The 19,136-nt window shown below is 52.2% G+C and overlaps 1 protein-coding gene across 10 annotated transcripts in view; it reads right to left on the bottom strand.

Moving 5' to 3' along the window:
- CCDC57 (coiled-coil domain containing 57) overlaps positions 1-11,532 on the bottom strand; it is a 110,566-nt gene extending 99,034 nt beyond the window's left edge. For 9 of the 10 annotated variants that reach the window (XM_027517855.1, XM_027517858.1, XM_027517860.1 and 6 more), the window contains exon 1: positions 11,426-11,532. In XM_027517855.1, coding sequence (XP_027373656.1) covers positions 11,426-11,471 — 46 coding nt within the window. In that variant the 5' untranslated portion in view covers positions 11,472-11,532. The remainder of the gene's footprint in view (positions 1-11,425) is intronic. The other variant, XM_027517857.1, reaches the window with a different exon arrangement.
- Between the last annotated feature and the right edge of the window lie 7,604 nt (positions 11,533-19,136).

Below are 19,136 nucleotides of genomic sequence, written 5' to 3'. Positions count from 1 at the left end.
GCAGTGGTCAGAACACAGAAAAATAAAATAAGAAAACACAACATGAAGCACAGTGGATTGGGCAATAACAGCCGGGTAATTACTAAGTACTAAGGGCGGCTTGTTAGAAGGCAAAGCACAAAGGAAGACAGGACCCATCATGGGATTTGCATCTTCCATGTGGAAAAAGTACGGCGATCTCCCGGGCGAAGCCACTGGCATTTACAGATCTAGGCAAATTCCTTATGTAGTTCTTCCTGTAAGGGCAACGAACTGTGCAGGGCAGGGCCTGGCAAGCTTTGTTCCTTTTCGGGCCGGTAAGTAAATATTTGGGTCTTTGTGGGGCACAGGGTCTCTATGGAAATGCCTTAACTCTGCATGAAAGCAGCCAAAGAAGATAGAAAATGGTAGGCTGAGTTTGGCCCACAGGCCTGCTGTGCTGACCCCCTGAACCTTACACAGGAGATGCTCTCATCAGCAACTGTGTGACAAATACCATTATTTCTTAAGACTGGTCATTGCACCCCTAAATCCTCAGGGGTCCGAGATGAGCTCAATTCGGACACAAATATCCATCCACAACTCTTGCCTGGTGTCCACTGGGGGTGTGGGCCAGGCTCACGGAGGGGAAGAGATGCATGCACTTCCAGCCCAGCCAGTCTCAGGGTTACTCCACCAGAGAGGAGGCACAGAGGGGAGTCCCCGCCCCACCCCACAGGGAGAGGGCACAGGCACAAGAGTAACAGATGCAAACACTGGTCTTCATCCACGGTTCCTGGCATCAGGCTCCTAAAACCCTTATTTCCTAAATGACAGGAGCTAAACAGGTGTCTTTAGTTATACTGAGTTTTTGTTCCTAGTTTCTAAAAAAAACTCTGGGTGAAACGATGTCTCCCATTATTTATAACAAACCTCTTTCAACCACACCTGAGTCAGTTAATGATGTGAGTTTGGAAAGCCCTTGGATAACCAATGAATGAGGGCTGGTTGCCAGCGGAACTAACCACAGGATTAGAGGGTTGAAACTTGCAGTTCCACCTCCCAACCTTCAGGGAGCTGAGAGGAGCTGGAGGCTGAAATCAATTACCAATGGCTAATGGTTTAATCAGCCTGTATAATCTAGTCAGGATTGTCAAAATCCTGCCAGGTGGGCCTCCAACCCATGATTTGCACAAGACTGCCAAACAATCCGGAGAAGGTGATGGCACCCCACTCCAGTACTCTTGCCTGGAAAATCACATGGACGGAGGAGCCTGGTAGGCTGCAGTCCATGCGGTCGCTAGGAGTCAGACATGACTGAGCGACTTCACTTTCACTTTTCATTTTCATGCACTGGAGAAGGAAATGGCAACCCACTCCAGTGTTCTTGCCTGGAGAATCCCAGGGACGGGGGAGCCTGATGGGCTGCCGTCTATGGGGTCACATAGACGCGGACACAACTGAAGCGACTTAGCAGCAGCAGCAGCCAAACAATCTAGGCACAAGTGCATTTCCTTAAAGGAGGTTACTCAACCAAAAGACATTTTCCAAACCCAAATACTCAAAACCCAAAACCTGTCTCTTTGCTGCAAAACAAAACTAAGCACCAAATCTCAGCAGCACCTTCCTGGGGAGATTCAGGGGCCAGTCCCTGGAAAAAAACAGACCAGGCAGCTGCTCAGACTTGACCACAGTCTTTCAGGACCGGCAAGGGGCCGACTGCTGCTGCTGCCACTAAGTCACTTCAGTCGTGTCCGACTCTGTGTGACCCCAGAGATGGCAGCCCACCAGGCTCCACCATCCCTGGGATTCTCCAGGCAAGAACACTGGAGTGGGTTGCCATTTCCTTCTCCAATGCATGAAAGTGAAAAGTGAAAGTGAAGTCGCTCAGTTGTGTCCGACTCTCAGCGACCCCATGGAGCCTACCAGGCTCCTCCGTCCATGGGATTTTCCAGGCAAGAGTACTGGAGTGGGGTGCCACTGCCTTCTCCGAAGGGGGGATGCCGACTAGCCACAGGTAAAAAGTCCCTCTGGACTTAACCTCCTGGCTGGCAACTATATTCATTTTGCCCCCATACAACAAAACTCCCTTAGACAAAAAGGTTTGCAGTCTTTATTTGTAAGACAGTCAAGTGACCGATGGATTTCAAATCCACCCCCCCAGAGGCAAGCAGCTTGGGGTATTTATGAGATCAGGAATAAAGAAGCAGGGGAGTCAGAGGTGTGGGGAGCATGAGGAAAGGGGAAATGGGACTTCCCTGGTGGCCCAGTGGCTAAGACTCTGCACTCCCAATGTAGGGCGCCTGGGTTCAATCCTTGGTCAGGGAACTAGATTCTGCAATCAATGACTAAGACTCAGTGCAGTCAAGTAAGTCAATATTAAAAAGAAGACCGGTAATCAATCTTCACAGTTATCCTAGTTATTATTATCCACAGTATCCTAGTTACACACTAGGATGTTCTCATAAGTTTATTTTAAATTCATTAACTCACGTGGCCGCATCAGGCTTAGTTGCGACACGCAGGGTACTTTACTGAGGGGTATGGGCATCTCTTGCGTTGTGGTGCGCGGGCTCCAGAGCATGTGGGCTCAGCAGTTCCAGGGACCAGGGCCCAGACCCTCAGGGAAGTCCCCCTCTGCACATGTTGAGGGTGGGGTTTTTGACTCTACGATGTCAAAAAGTCACCAAACGGACATTCCTACTTGTCCTTTTGGAGGGTCAGCGATCTTATCCAGTCTTAACTGGCTCAGCTCAAACTAGATGCAGCTGGCTCCAAGTCCCGGAAAACAACTCAGGCAAACATTGTTTAGGTTACATGTTGCTGGCAGGATATCCAAGTCTTAAAACCACCTTGATCAGTGAAGGCAGGTGAACGGGCTTGACTAATTATTATGCATATGTTCAAAAGCACCCATAAAAATCCCTGAACTACCAGATTCGGAGAGTCTCTAGGCTGGTGAAGGTGTGGAAACACGGAGGACAGTGTGCTGGGGGAGAGGGGGTGCGAGCTCCCAGCCCCTCCCGCCTACCTTGTCCTGTACGGCTCTTCCATCTGGCCGCTCAGAATTGTGTCCACTTACAATAAACTGGTGATCTAGTAAGTGAACACTTCCCAGAGTTCTGTGAGCTGCTCTGGGACATTACTGAACCTGAGGAGAGGGGTCCTGCCCTGATTCAGAGCAGCCGGGAGAAGCACAGACGACACCCTGGACTTGCCAGGGGCATCCTGTGGGGCCGGCACTAATCCCTGGCAGTCCGTGTGGAAACTGAATAAGAAGTCCACTAGGCGTGTGCTGATAACTGCGTGGCGGAGGAAGCACCCCTGACGAGGGGCATCAGGGAGGAAGCAGGCCTCTGAGAGTAGGGAGGGAGGAGGAAGCAAGTGTCCTGATAGCGCTATCCTAACCAGGGACGGGTGGCGGCCTCCCCCCAGGGCTCTGGAGCAGAGGGGAGCTCCGCTGGGCCGACCTTGGGCAGAGCTCCGGCCTCCATGCCCGCTCCTGCTAGGCAGTCTCAGCCTGCCCACAGGCACCTGACGGAGACCCCGGGGCCTGCCACCCTTGATTCTGTGTGCCCCTGCCCCCATGGCCCTCAGCTTGTCAATGGCACGCCCCTATCCAGCTGCCCAAGCCAAACGCCTGGAACTAGCCTGTATTCCTGCTCTCTCACCCAGGCCGCCCTTCAGCCGCCCTCGTCTCTCACCTGGAGCCTCGCTGACTCCAGACCCTGAACTGGCGCCTCTGCTACACACCTGCCCTTTTACGGCCACCAAAGGGATGGGTTAAAAAAAAAAGCCTTCCCTCGCCACCACACCCACAAGGGCTTCCTGTTCCTCAGTCCCTGGATCACCACCCTTGGGGCTGGGAGGTGCCTAATCTTTCTTGTCAGTCAGCTGCCCCTCTGCCTGGAAACCAACATGTCGGCTCCTTCCTGTCACTGAGACCAACTCAAGTGTCGCTCCAGGAAGTCCTCCAAAACTGGTGCAAGGACGGAGCCCCATTCACATTCAAATTCTCCACTTGGCGCTTGTCAGGAGCCGGCGGTTTACTGCTTATGTGTCATTCTTTCCTACACGTTCCACCTGGTATTCCATACTTGGAACTCCAGCACACAGGAGGCGCTCAAAAGTATGTACTAAATAACTAAATAGAAAAAAAAAATCCCAGGACAATCATAAACGTGGGGCTCTGGGGCTAGAGCAGAGGAACTGGGGGAAGGCAGATATCTCTGCTCCCTGGGGCCCTTCCAGACCCTTCTTCCTCCTCCTCCAAAGGCTTGGCTTCCTTAAAGTGCCCACAGCCCTGTGTGCTCCGCCACAGAGGACAGCCCTGCACCCACTGAGTTCGCCTGGCCCACCTCTGCCACCCCGTCCGCGGCTTCCCCCACTCCAACATACCCTAGCCCCCCACACTCTGATTGCCAGCCCTTCAGCTCCGGTCACTCTAGATCGACAATAACTTTAGCTTTACAGGTGTTACTGGAGGTATCAATGAACTACAGGAAAACCGACATTCACTTTAACAAGTTTTGAATTCAGTAAAAAACTGGAGTTACTGGCTTCAAATTCAGTCAGGTGCCAAGTATTTCTCCCACGCAGACAGCTGAGGGGATTCCCCGAGTATGTCCTGCCGTGTGTCCTGGGTACACTGTTCTGTTCCCCAATGCCTGGCACACTGAAGCAGAGAACAAATGCTTGCTTCTATTCCATGCAGGATGTGTATCGCTGTAGCCAGAGAAACATGATATTAAGTACTGTAAAATTCGCACAGACATAGCAAACTTTCTTAAATCCATTCATTTATTCATTTAACAAGTATTTATTCAGCACTCACTACATGTCAGGAGCTGTTTCACCTGCTGGAGAAATAGGGGCCAGGTCCCCACCCCAAAGAGTTGTCATCCTTGCTGGGACAAGACAGAGATGCACAGAAACAAAGGGAGGAGGAGGTAACTTCTGGGAGTGGTTGGAGGCCCCAGCCTGCAGCAGGAAATGGCAGAAGTGGCTCTGCTTAGCCTTCAGGAGGTTCACATCCTGCTCAGCTGTGGCCCCTGCCCTGGTGCAGGGTGCCCAGGACCACTGGGAAACCAGGGTTCCGGCAGGTCAGGCTGGCCACCAAGCTCAGGCAAAGTTCAGTGAGATAACAAGGTGACTCGGTGACCTCTAAAATTTCAGGTTCACCCACACTAATTGGACATCTAATGGCTGGGCCCCCACAAACCCCAACATATGCACAAACCTGACTGCCTATGGTGGGGCTGTGTGAGTGCGAGCTGGTGGGTGGCCTAGCAAGTTCTGGGGTCTGGCACAGGACTCACTTGTCAACAGAAATCATGCATTCACAGGCCACTCACATACCTATGCACAATCACAGGCAAAGAATCAGTCTTTAAGCAAATATACAACTTTAAATGATACTGATGCTACTGTGATCATTGATGAAGTGCCCGTGAGTCATCACTATGGTTCTTTATGGAGACAGCAGGCCAAGGTCTGTGAGGTCAAAAGGGCTCCCTCTTCTAAGGACGCCCGTAGGCTTGCCTCTTAAATGCACCGATCGCACAGCCACCCATGGGAATTATGCTTCCAGTATAAAAATCTGATCATGTGATACTGTGCCCACGGCACATGGCCTTGTTGAAAAAAGAGTTCAACCTGTTTGGCACAGTATATGAAGACATCTAGGGGGCGTCTCTGGTGGCTGAGTGGTCAAGAATCCGCCTGCCAGTGCAAGAGACACGGGTACAATCCCTGATCTGGGAAGATCCCACATGCCTCTGAGCAACTAAGCCCGTGTGCCACAACTATCGAGTCTGTGCTCTAGAGCCAGCGAGTCACAACGGCTGAGCCCACATGCCGCAACTGATGAAGCCAGCATGTCCTAGAGCCCATCCTCCACAACAAGAGAAGCCACCGAAATGAGAAGCTCGCACACTGCAACTAGAGAGTTGCCCTGGCTCTCTGCAACCAGAGAAAAGCCCGCACAGCAGTGAAAACCCAGCACTGCCAAAAAATAAATAAAATCCCCAGAAAGAAACCAGCTTCTACTGTGCGCGCTCCACTGCACCCTGACATGCCCGGCGCTCGCGCTCCTTTCCTTCCCACTCCAACACAGACAGCCTGCCCTGCTTCCGTTATAAATCCTAAAAGCGCCGAGGCTGAGATTAACAGCTTTTATTAAACACCAGATTCAAAATCTGGACCCAATCTGTCTGTCAGCCAGCAGGCATCCCCAGCAAGCATCCAGTTTCCGGGAGGGACCAAACAAAACTGGGGAAACTGGTAGGTGGTAGGTGGGGAGCCCGCTGTCAACTCAGCTTGGCCCATAGCACTCACGGTCTTCAAAGAGAACCAGTGGGCTCAGCAGGACTATGCTAGGTCGTCTCATCACTCTGATGTTCTCATCTGTAAAATGCTGAGCTTTCTAAACTTCGTTTTTGTTTTTTTAAATCTAAAGAAGAGTAATCTGTCAGTTCTAAAAGGCCCTTGGAAACCCCTGGGTTTTAGGAAGAGGGAAATTACTCCTCACGAAAGCCTTGGTTTCCCAAACATGGAAAATTTGCAGGCTGCAGACACAAGCAGCAGAAGCCCCATCTGGAAGAACACCTCAGTCCTGAGTGAGCTGGAAGGCACCCCTGGTGCACTGACGCCGCCAGACTACACAGTAGATAGTGGACAGTGCGGAAGAGCTTGGGCACTCACTCACTCTCTTACCCCAAACCCAGCAGTGGTCTGCAGCGGTTGACCCTGACCGTGCAGGACCATCCTTGTCAGATCAAAGGGACCAGGAAGAAAAAGGCTCAGAAGTCGGCCTGCCCAGGCAGTGAGAGACTCCGAGGTGTCTCTTCACGGATAACAACAGGGAAAGGGCTGCGAGGAGGAAAGGCCAAGCATCTCCTGACAGCCAGTATCATACTTAAAAAGAGTTTGGGGCAAAGGATGAGTCCTAAGGAATTATGAAAAGGAGCTCCATGGAAGAGAAAAGGCTTTCCAAACCAAGTGGGCTCTGCAGATGGGCCTGCCCTGCCCTGCTCTGCCCTGGCAGGGCCCCACCTCTCTGGCATTCTGTCTGTTGGGACTGCAAGCCAGATATATAGGGCAGGAGCCTGGGAAAATGATTCTGTCCTTGCCAATCTCAGCCCTTGCCAAGATGACCAAATCATTAGAGCAACGCATGTCCAAGTCAGAGAGGAACTCACAGGCTACCTGATTGCAGATATGACAATGGAACTGATCATACTTTTGTTCACCTGACCAAAAACTCAGAGCAACTGTTTTAGAATAAACACTGACAAGTACTTAACTGAAAATACATTGCATGACCTCAATAAAACCTAAGCAGTTACCCAAAACGCCGTTTGTAAAGGCTCAAAGTCAGATACAGAATGTTGTCTTACTGGTGCTCTGTAAATATATTTAATAAGCTCAATCTATGAAACATGTTTGTGGGACTTGAAAGAAAGTCCAGAGACGGCTCATCTCTGTATTCGGGACAAAGAACTCAAGGCTGGCACCCTCTGGAACCCCTGAGTGAACGAAGCTCAGTACAGGTGATCATTAAGGGGATCCAGAGGGTGAAAATTATGGGCCTGTGACTCCTGTCCTTCACGGACTGCCAAATAGTACCCACAACCATTTGTAAAACCTGAGGTGAGAGAAGAGCAGCAGATGGATCTTAATTCCATCACTGGAACTTGCTGGGGATGAGGGATACTGTTCAAGTGAGGAGAATATAGCGCTTTTTTTTATCCAAATTTACAGCTGCCAAATTCCTATGCCTCCCCCACCCCACCCAAAAAAGCAAATAAATGATAGGAGATAAGCGGAACAGTCTTGTAGTTAAGAGCTGATAATCTGCTCATACTTTTAGAACCACATAAATGTTTCATATACCAAGACTTAAAATCAATAAGGACTTGGGAATTCCCTGGCAGTCCAGTAGTCAGGACTCCGTGCTTTCACCGAGGGCCCAGGTTCAATCCCTGGTTGGGGAACTAAGATCCCACAAACTGCACAGCACGGGGGGTGGGGGTGGGGAGTGGAATCAATAAGGACTCAAAGTGAAATATAACCAGAAACAAATGAACCTAACTTTATTACAAATTAATAACATAAATACACTAAGGCAACTTTGTAAAATAGATTTTGACTATATATTTAAAGAAAAAATAAAAAACAATCACATGCAAATATCATACTCTACTTAAGTAGGTTTGTTTTTCACAGAAATATGGCTTGGCAATACTGAAACTAGTCTAGGACTGAGCAAAAAGGCAAACACGCTGAGGACAATAGGGCTTCCCTGTGGCTCAGCAGTAAAGAATCCACCTGCCAGTGCAGGAGATGTAGGTTCGATCCCTGGGTCGAGAAGATCCCCTGGAGAAGGAAATGGCAACTCACTCTAGTATTCTTGCCTGGAGAACTCCATGGACAGAGCAGCCTGGTGGGCTATAGTCTCTGGGGTTGCAAAGAGTCAGACATGACTGGGGGACAAAGACCAGACCAGACTGAGACAATGGGAGCCAGAGTTAGAGAGCAAAAAGGAATGTATTAATAGAAAGAACCCTGTGGTGACTGATTGAAATTGGAGGTATAACCTCAGTTTTTAATATATATACAGATATAGAAATAGATACAGATGTATAGGGTATACACAAATTTATGTTTCCTAGTACTACCCATTGAGACAGCCAAGAAGTAATAATCCTCCAGTAGCAATGAGCATACCTCCAAAGATCTTGGTTTCTAAAAAAAAAAATCTTCTAAATTAAAAGGAACCAACACTCCTTAGAGAAATTTCTGATTCCAGGTTAGGTCAAGGAAAGCACAAGATTGAGTCCAGAATATCCTATGGTACCAGAAAATAAGGAAGTGCTCAAAATGTTGGGGATAGGCTAAAAAGGACACGGAAGCCAACCTGAATGGGCCCAATCTGCACAACAGAGCAACAGAATAAATGACAGTAATGGATTTCTGTGTGTGCACGCTCAGTCTTGTGTGATTCTTTGCAACCCCATCGACTGTAGCTGGCCAGGGTCCTCTGTACATGGAATTTTCCGGGCAAGAATACTGGAGTGGGTTGCCATTTCCTGCTCCAGGCGATCTTCCTGACCCAGGGATTGAACCCCCATCTCTCGAGTCTCATGCATTGGCAGGCAGATTCTTTACCAGAGTCACCTTGGAAGCCATTAGTAATGGTCTACAACCTATGAAATAAAATTAAAATGTCCACGCCAAGATAAATAACTGAATAAATTAAAATATGGAAGGTTCTTCCTTACAGTAGAATTCCAACTTAAAAGTAAAAATAATGGAAATGAAAAAATCACTCTGTGGCAAAAGCAACACTTAACAATTGTTTCAGAAAATGCTCACTTCTGTATGCTAAAATTAGTGATTTTAAACAATATATTTACACACTTTCAAAGTAACTAACTCCCCACGGGAAAAATGGTAATTCAATGATGGAAACACCTTGTAGATATCTCCTAACACAAACGACCGAAGTTAGTATCAGCAGTAATGGGACAAATCGACACTATACCACTCCTGATGCAGAGAAAAACACAATTTCACAGGTAAGGTTCTTCTTACCAAAAATGCACAACTTAAAAGTAATCATAAGGGAACATCAGATAAACCCAAACTGAGGGGCATTCTACAAAATAATTGACTCATAAAAGTCAAGGAATGACTGAGGAAGTGCTCCAGATTAAAGAATAAGAAAGAAAACACGGACGGTCCTGGATTGGATCTTGTAAAAGAGAAAAGTCATCCGTGGGATAATTGCTGAGTCTCAATAAATCCTGTACATTAGATCATGGTTTTGTATGAGTTAAGTTTCCTCAGTTTGCTAAAAAGAACTATTTCTGCTTTATTGACTATGCCAAAGCCTCTTTGACTGTGTGGATCACAATAAACTGTGGAAAATTCTGAAAGAGATGGGAATACCAGACCACTTGATCTGCCTCTTGAGAAATCTGTATGCAGGTCAGGAAGCAACAGTTAGAACTGGACATGGAACAAAAGACTGGTTCCAAATAGGAAAAGGAGCACGTCAAGGCTGTATATTATTACCCTGTTTATTTAACTTACATGCAGAGTACATCATGAGAAACACTGGACTGGAAGAAACACAAGCTGGAATCAAGATTGCCGGGAGAAACATCAATAACCTCAGATATGCAGATGACACCACCCTTATGGCAGAAAGTGAAGAGGAACTCAAAAGCCTCTTGATGAAAGTGAAAGTGGAGAGTGAAAAAGTTGGCTTAAAGCTCAACATTCAGAAAACGAAGATCATGGCATCCGGTCCCACCACTTCATGGGAAATAGATGGGGAAACAGTGGAAACAGTGTCAGACTTTTATTTTTGGGGGCTCCAAAATCACTGCAGATAGTGACTGCAGCCATGAAATTAAAAGACGCTTACTCCTTGGAAGGAAAGTTATGACCAACCTAGATAGCATATTCAAAAGCAGAGACATTACTTTGCCAACAAAGGTCCGTTTAGTCAAGGCTATGGTTTTTCCTGTGGTCATGTATGGATGTGAGAGTTGGACTGCGAAGAAGGCTGGGCGCCGAAGATTGATGCTTTTGAACTGTGGTGTTGGAGAAGACTCTTGAGAGTCCCTTGGACTGCAAGGAGATCCAACCAGTCCATTCTGAAGGAGATCAGCCCTGGGATTTCTTTGGAAGGAATGATACTAAAGCTGAAACTCCAGTACTTTGGCCACCTACTGCTAAGAGTCGACTCACTGGAAAAGACTCTGATGCTGGGAGGGATTGGGGGCAGGAGGAGAAGGAGACGACAGAGGATGAGATGGCTGGATGGCCATGAGTCTGAGTGAACTCCGGGAGTTCGTGATGCGTGCGGCGATTCATGGGGTTGCAAAGCGTCGGACATGACTGAGCGACTGAACTGAACTGAACTGAACAGACGAGATTAACATTTGGGGACACCTCGGTAAAAGTACCGAGGCAATCTTTATCCTTCTTCTGCAACTCTTTTGTAAATCTCAATTTTTTTTCTTTAGTTTTTCTGGACCAGGCTGCCTGGGTCTGAACCTGTCCTCACTGGCTGTGGAACCGGTAAACTCTCCCATCTCTGCAGCGCCCACCACTTCAGATTCCTGAAGGGGTCGAGTAACAACGCAGAGCACTCAAAGTGTGGCGCCAGCGAACGCCCAGCCTTCCCACCCCGCCTGCGACACGGGCGCTGCAGAGAAGAGCCCGGGCGGGCTCTGTGTACCGGGCTCCGCGGGCCCGGCACCGCTCTCGTGCCCACAGCCCTGCAGGGTGGCCCCAAGGGAGTGCGCGGCGTCTGGCAGGACTTGGACGTCTCGGGTTTTTCCAAGAAAAGAGTCGACGCCCGTGAAAAGCGACCCAAAGGGCCACACCTTCTGGCGTCGCGGGCCCCTGGGGCCCCTCGGCGCCCCGCCGCGTCGCCCCCGCGCCCGCGCCTCACCTGGAACGCTGGCCCCGAGCAGCCTTTTGTCTCTCCGCGATGCCATGGTAACCTGAGTCTGTCAGCCGCCGTCCGGGCGCTCTCGGTCCAGCGCTCGGGTTCCGCCGGTCGGAAACGGGAACCCTGACATCTGGTTCCGGATTCTTCGCGCCCCGCCGGCGCGCAGGTAGGTACACCAGAGCGAGGAAGACTCGACCATTGGATGGCAGGTGGCCGGGTTTCGAGATCCCGCCGGTCTCGTAGCCCCGAGGCTGTTGGCGGCTCTGACGGGTCGGGGTGGGGCCTACAGGGAGCTGTACCTGGGAGGGGCCCAGGCTGCACGTGGGCGTGGAGCGGAGTGAAAGTCCGAGACCACGAGAACTGCGTCTTCACTCGTGGATCCTCCGGCAGTGAAACAGGCAGACACTGCGAGGGGGCCCCGGGAGAGGCGGGCAAGCAGTGAGCTCTGCGTGTCCGGGAAGAGCGGGGCTCAGCATGGCAGGATGGCCTTTCTGGCCAGCGCCCTTGTTCTGGGCGCTGTTGCACCGTGTGCTTGGCTTATGAAAATTCGTGTTTGTGTGCACTCATAACTTGTGTGCTTTGGTGTTTGTGTGTCCAGTTACGAGTTAAAAAAAAAAAATACCACCTCACAGAGGCAACGAGCAAACCATTATGTCAAAGCCCCCATCCTTAGAGACCCTCTTCCCCAGTATCTGAAGGTCTACTGGAGCTGAAGAGGACCAGCTGTCCGAACAAATGGAGACACCCATGTTCAGCCTGCCTGGCCAATCGCACTGTGGAACTCCAGGAAGTAATGGGCGCAGAGGCAGTGGTGGCAGCAGAGAGGGGGACATAGTCTTTGGTCCAGCCTCTCCTCTCCATCTGTGTTTTCTCCACCTTGATGGCATTCTAGCTGCACAGGGCCAGTCCTCAAGCTGTTCCTGCCAGACATCTCAACACAGTTAATAGTAAGAAAGGCTCTGCTTTAAGAGGCAGCTCTTAGAGGGAGGTCTGGGGTTATTAAACATCAGGCAGATCAATAATTCAAGCCTCCTGGAAAATGGAAGATGTGATCCTATCAGTGCACAGAAACCATGTGAAAATAGCCCTGCCTTCCTGCCTGGGGAAGCCATAGAGGATCCGCATGACTTTTAACCTATATCCCATAGGCCCTGGGCAGCATCACTGCCCCCAGCCCAGCTTCAAAGGGCAGTCCGGCTTTAAACCCCAGGCCCACTCCTCTTGTTACAGTTTTCTGGGACTCTGTTTGCTCTTCTCCATAACGTAGAAATAATGCCTTCCATTCCCTGTGGATTTGAGGATCAGAAACAACATATGAACTACATGGGTGCTGGGTCAGCCCCAGTGAAGGGCCCCTGGGATGTGTGTGTATGTGTAAACCAAAAAGGCCAAGAGGATACACACTTCTGAATAAAAATAAATCCTAACAACAAATAGGAGCTCTGCACCTCACCATCCACGTTGTGAAACTTGACCAACCCCACCATGACCCTCTCCCTCCAATTACCCCGACACTAACCCTAACCTGAGCCCTGACCTTGACCTTAACTCTGTGACTTCACCAACACGAATTCTACCCCCTAACCCTGACCCACCCAACCATAACCCTGTCCCTGCAATAAACCCCACCCTGACCCTGACCCTGGGCACTAACCCTAAGGGTAGCCCTCGATTCCTATGGTGGGGCCAGCTCCTACCACTTCAATCGCCCAATATCCCAGAACCTCTGATTCCCTCACTTGAGCCCCAGATAAGGCTTCTGGGGTGCTGGGCCCAGAGAGGGATGGTACTCCCCTGCTCCTGCACATCACGCCACCCCAAGAATGATGGAGGCCGGCGGTGGGCCCTCACCACCCTGGAAAGGGCCTTGTCACTCCTGGTGGGCCCACAGCCCCACTAGGGTCTGCAACTTTGTCCACTTGGGCTCTGGAGCTCAGCCCCTTAACTGTGCCCCGTGTCCAGGAGCTCAGTAGACCCTCATGGAAGGGGAGAAGGGACATACTGGTCACTCTCTACCCAGCTCCCTGCCCGATCTTCCCACAGGTCAGGCCAGACCCAACATCCTCCAAGTCTGTCTCCCCCGACCTGCTCACCATCCTGCCGGTCAGACCAGACCCCCTCTTCCACCCAGAATGCCCTCTGCCCACCCTGTAAGGCAGGTGACTCTTCAGCCAGCCTGCTGCGTCCACACTGTAGCCAGTGTGACGGACCATGTGTCTGTCCTGGGGCTGCATAGTGACCACAAACTGGGGGCGTGAGACAACAGTTCTGGAGGCCACAAGCCCAAATCAAGGTGTCCGCAGGGCTTTTCTCCCTCCAAAGGCCCTGGATAGAATCCTGACCCACCCTTTCCAGCTTCAGGTATCTAGTGGCGATCTCCTTGGTGCCCCTCAGCCCATTGGTACATCACTCCACTCTCTTCCGCCTTCATCACGTGGCCTTCTCCCAGGTCTGTCTTCACAGGTTCTTTTCCAAAGACACCAGCCCTATTGGGCTAGACCCACCCCGCTCCCATGTGACCTCATCTTAATTAATTACATCTATAAAGATCCTATTTCCAGTGACTTCCTGATTGTCCAGTGGCTAAGACTCCACAACTCCCGATGCAGGGAGCACAGGTTTGATACCCAATCAGGGAACTAGATCCCACGTGCTGCAACTAAAGATCTCTCATGCCACAATAAAGACTGAAGATCCTGTGTGCAACAACTAAAAGTTGGAACAGCCAAATGTATAAATACATTTTTAAAAGTCCCTATTTCCAAGGAAGGTCACATGCTGAAGTTCTGGGACCAGAACACATCTTTTCCGGGCCACCATTCAACCTGCTACAGACTGCTTCCCCTGGGATGATAGCTATCCAGGGCCAGTTCCCCACAGGCCACCCTATACTCACAGATGTGGTAACAGAACAGTGGGAGTTTAGGTTAACTCCCTGCCCAGCACCTCCGTGACTAGCATAGCCAGGATCAAACTCCCCCTGCACCCCAAGCATACAGTGGGAGCCTATGAGGGTACAATGCCTGTGGGATAATAAGAACACTGCAGGGCCATGGAAGGGCTGGCAAAGAGCTAGTGCTGGACCTTCCTGAGAAGCCAGTGGGCTCTGAGGGGCTCTGCTTCCCAGTATGTCATCTGGGATGGCGCCCATATCGCATGGAGCCCTCATAGCCACACTCGAGTGATTCTAGAACTCTCCACACTTTACAGATGAGGAAACTGAGGCCAGGGGGCCTCAGGAGTGGGCCAAGGCTGCCAGCCTAGGGGGGGTGGTCAGCCATCCTGCTCCCATTGGCGCTCCCCTCCCCCCCCCTCCTCCCCGCCAACACACACACCTAAGCTCAGAGCAGATGTCAACACTGGGTGGCAGGCTAGCTCATTGTGGGGGGGGCGGGGTGGTCAACCAGGATGGCCACCCATCAAAGGGCTGGACTTGGGCTCTGGCCCCCAGATCCTGGAATGTTGTCTGTCCTGGGTAATCATTGAGTGACCCCTGTGTGGGTGAAACTCCAGTACTTTGGCCACCTCATGCGAAGAGTTGACTCCTTGGAAAAGACTCTGATGCTGGGAGGGATTGGGGGCAGGAGGAGAAGGGGACGACAGAGGATGAGATGGCTGGATGGCATCACTGACTCGATGGACGTGAGTCTGAGTGAACTCCGGGAGTTGGTGATGGACAGGGAGGCCTGGCGTGCTGTGATTCATGGGGTCGCAAAGAGTCGGACACGACTGAGAGACTGATCTGATCTGATCTGATCTGTGTGGGCAGACTGGCCTGGCAGCTGGATGTCCTCCCAGGACAGTGCCCCCTAGTGGTGGCAGAGAGAACAAAGAGCTGCCTGTCGAGGCCCTCGTCCTGACTGTTCCATGACTCCAGGTCCTTCCTCCAATTTTTGGCCACGGCACTCATGGTGCTGGGAGCTGACCTCACAGTGGGAGCCCTATTGCAGGCCTCTTATGGGGTCCCCAAAATCACAGGGATCTGGATGGGGCCAGCTTGGGCACATGCCTTGAGCAAGTCACTTTCCCCTAGGATTAGGAAGGTGCTGTGCTGGGCTGCAATGACCTACCCACTTGCTCACAGGCCCCAGGGCAGGAAAGGCCAGGCTGCTACCTGCTGCCTGGACCTCTGAGTGCCCCAGTGGACTTCCAGAAGGGGCTGGGCCAATCCTTGGGGTCCCAAGGAAATAGGGACCAGTGGGGGCTTTGTGGGAGATGTCCTTCACCCCTCCCCCAAGTATGTGCCAGGCCATGGTCAGCCAGCTGGATGGTCCCTGCACGTGTCCCCAAACAAGCAATGCCCTGTGAACTGGGCAGCAAACTGGGGCAGGGGAGGGCATCTTCATGGCCCACAACCAGGAAGGGCCTCTGGTGGCAAGCACAGTGCTCCTGGAAGAGATGAGTGGAGAGGGGGCCCAAGATAGCCATTTCCTAGAGGTCAAGGCCTGGAGGCAGAAGCCGGGCTCTGGACGTGGGCAGGACAGAGGAGGGTATTCCTTGTGAGACCGATGTCAAAGGGACGAGCTGCCCAATGAGTGGGAACCAAGAGGGGGTGTGCCTCACCAGGTCAACTGACCCCCACAGCTTCCTTGCCCAGGGGGCTGGTGTCCACCTCACTTTGCTGTCCATTCCAGCCCGTGGGGCGGTTCTGGGCTGGTGGGGTTCTGGGCTGCAGAATTCCAGTCACCAGAGACGATAAGGTCCACACTCTGGGGTGAAAGTGAGGAGTCCAAAGGAGAGGGAGGCCAGGGGCTGGACTGGCCAAGCAGAGCAGGGACAGGACCCACTTGCATGCCTTCCTGGAAACCACCCGCGAGCTGGCGCTCAAGGGGCAAGGGACTGGCTGTGTCCTGCCCACCCCTGAGCGCCCCCAGGCATTCCACCAAGCTGTGCTGAGTCACCGGGAGGAGGAGGGCTGCGGTCAGTGCAGGAAGGTTGAGCAAGGCCTTTCCTCTCTGTGGCTGTACCGACGCTCAGCCTGGCACGAAGCCCAGTCCACCCTCTCGGCCCCTCAGTGGCTCCTGGCCTGGCTCCTTACCAACACCTGGCCGTGTCCTCTAGCTGTCCATGCCAGCCTGGTGAAAGCCAAGCACAGGGTGGGCTGAGACATCCATCCCCCACCTCAGGAGGACTTTCCCAGGCCTCCAGGGGCCAGGCAGGGGCTGAGGCATGACCTCTGTCCCCTGGGGCTGAGATGCTCCAAGTTGAGATTAGGGGGTGAGTGGGGAGCTATAAATCTGGATACCACCTCAGAGAAGGCAGCCCAGGTGAGCCAAGTTGGAGCCCTAGACAGCAAAACCAATTATCAAAAAACCCACACCCAGCTCACCCCTAATCAAGTAGGCAGATCCCCGTCGAGGGTAAGATTGAGAGAGTTGGCCAAAGCAAGGTCAGGGGCTGAGTGCATGGCCAGGACTAAGTTGTCTGGGCCACCAGGCAGCCCATCTGAGTAAGTGAGACCTGAATGGTGGCCGATGAAGAGAGATAAGAGGCCTGGGCCCCGGGGGTAGGTGGGGGGCACAGGCGGGGGGCGGTTGGGAGGCTCCCTCTGGCCGCTGCATGGGAAATGGGCTATGGGGGTGGAGAGGAGGCTGGACGGTGTGTGAAGGTGCCCTTCCTCAAATGTCCTCACTCACCTGCATTCATGAAGTGCCTGCTCTGTTCCGGGCACCATTCCAGACCCCAGAGCAGGCAAAGCTCTCCATGGCCTGGGCCTGAGGCGCTGCAGGACTTATCCGGGCCCAGGTATGGGAGTGGGGGAAAGCGGGACTCCACGGGGAGGCCCACTGTGCAAGGGGCCCAGGGCATTGAGGGTCCTCAGGGAGCCTGGGATGCAGGGGTGCCTTGGGGTCACGAACAGGAGGATTGTCTCGGGGGCCCTGAGCGGGGACAGAGCTACCCCAAGATGGCCAGAGAAAGAAGATGGGGTCTAAGAAAGCACGACTGCGCTTGGGGGTCAGGGACCTGGACAAAGAGTTTGGAGTATAAGCATTTGCAAGGTGCCCCCTAGCCAAGGTGCCCCCTAGGCAAGGTACCCAAGTGACTGGGAGTGTGTGCTGTGTTGGGCTCAGCCAGCCTCCTCGGCTGCCCCAACCTGGGAAGGGGCATCGTGCCTCACCTGGAGAGCAGGGTGCAGCTGCAGGTCTAGCCTGGCCATGTGAGCAGCCGCTGCCAGCACAGGTTGTGTGGTTGCCAGCTCTGTTCCAAGCCCCTGGCTGAGATGGCCGTGCCAGACCCACCAGCAGAGGGATCCCCTCTGCCAGCCCCCAGTGGTCTTCCAGCCCCCAGTCCTTCCCTGGCTGGCCACTGCACTGCTCTTAGCCACGCCTCACTCAGGCCCCAGGTTGGGGCAAATAGCAACAGGTTGGGGGGAGGGGGCGGGGGCACAGGGAGGCGATGTCCCATAGCAGCAACCTCTGAGCCTGCAGGACCCGGAGGGAATCTGCGAGCAGCAGATAGAGGAGCTGTCCATCGGGCCCCTGGACTGGGTGGCCTCCAGGAGGAAAGGAGGAAGGAATGGGTAGCAGGGACTGAGGTTGGAAGGGCTGCCTGTGGGGCCTGGAGGGCACAGGTCTGGGAGGACCCAGGGAGAGGGCGGTGTGTGGATACAAGGAGCAAATAGGGAGATGGGGGGGGCTCCAGCCAGAAGGAAGCACAAAGTGACAGTTCTGACCCCTAGGACCTAGATTGGCTCCAAGAAGGGCCACAGGGAGCCCTGACCCCCTTCCTGCTCCCAGCCCACAGCCCAGGATGGGGCAGAGATGGCAGAGCCCCAGTGGCTACCTGTGGGACAGGTGGAATGAAGCAAGTGGGAGGAAAAGTGGGGGCGGTGGTGACTGGATCCAAAGGGCTTGGGGCAGCAGGTGGGGGCAGGGACAGCCCAAACCCTAGGAGCCATGCCCTACCCAGCCTCCAGACCAAAAGGCTGAACTAAGAGGGGAAGGTTGTACCCCCATCCACTGGTTCCCTGATCCCAGGGAGAGATGGGTCTCTCTGATGGCCTTGCCTGACCTGGTCTAGCTTCCCCAGGCTGGATCAGCCCTGCAGAGCCAGTGGCCTTTGCTGTGGCCAAGCCTGCAGACAATCCATGCCCTTTATGCCAGGGTGGGCTGCTCCTCCCGCAGCACCCAGGCGAGCCTGCCTCCTGCTCCATGCCCATCACTAAGGCCTCCGGCTTGAGGCTGATGATCTGCCCACTGAGGTGCAAGTGCTGGAAGGGACAAAGGACTGGGGCAGGGCTCTACTGCCCCAGGAGTAGGAAGGGGAGACCAGGACAGCCTCTAGACCCAAAGGGATGTCCTTGTTCAGCAATATCTACTCCAGTTTAAACCCAAGAGCAGGCTTATTTTTTTAAATCTATTTTTGTAGTTATGAAAGTAATAGATCAACAAGTGGTGCTGGGACAACTGGATCTTCGTGTACAAAATAATAAAGTCTAATCCCCATCTCACATCATACACAAAAATCCACTCAGCACTCAATAGCCAACACCTAAGAGCTAAAATCATAAAATTCTTGGAAGAAAACATAGGGGTACATCTTCATAGCAGATGTTATTAGCTGCTTATTATTAGCTGTTATTATTAGCTATGACACCAAAAACACAACAACCCAAGAAACAAATATAAGACTTCTCTATATCAAAAGACTATATAAGAGAGTGAAGAGTCAAACCAGGAAATAGGAGAAGCATATATATGATAAGGCTCTA

Source organism: Bos indicus x Bos taurus, chromosome 19, assembly GCF_003369695.1.
Source record: "Bos indicus x Bos taurus breed Angus x Brahman F1 hybrid chromosome 19, Bos_hybrid_MaternalHap_v2.0, whole genome shotgun sequence".
NCBI lineage: Eukaryota > Metazoa > Chordata > Mammalia > Artiodactyla > Bovidae > Bos > Bos indicus x Bos taurus.
Note: the sequence above shows the minus strand (reverse complement) of the source record. Positions and strands in the feature narration are given on the sequence as shown.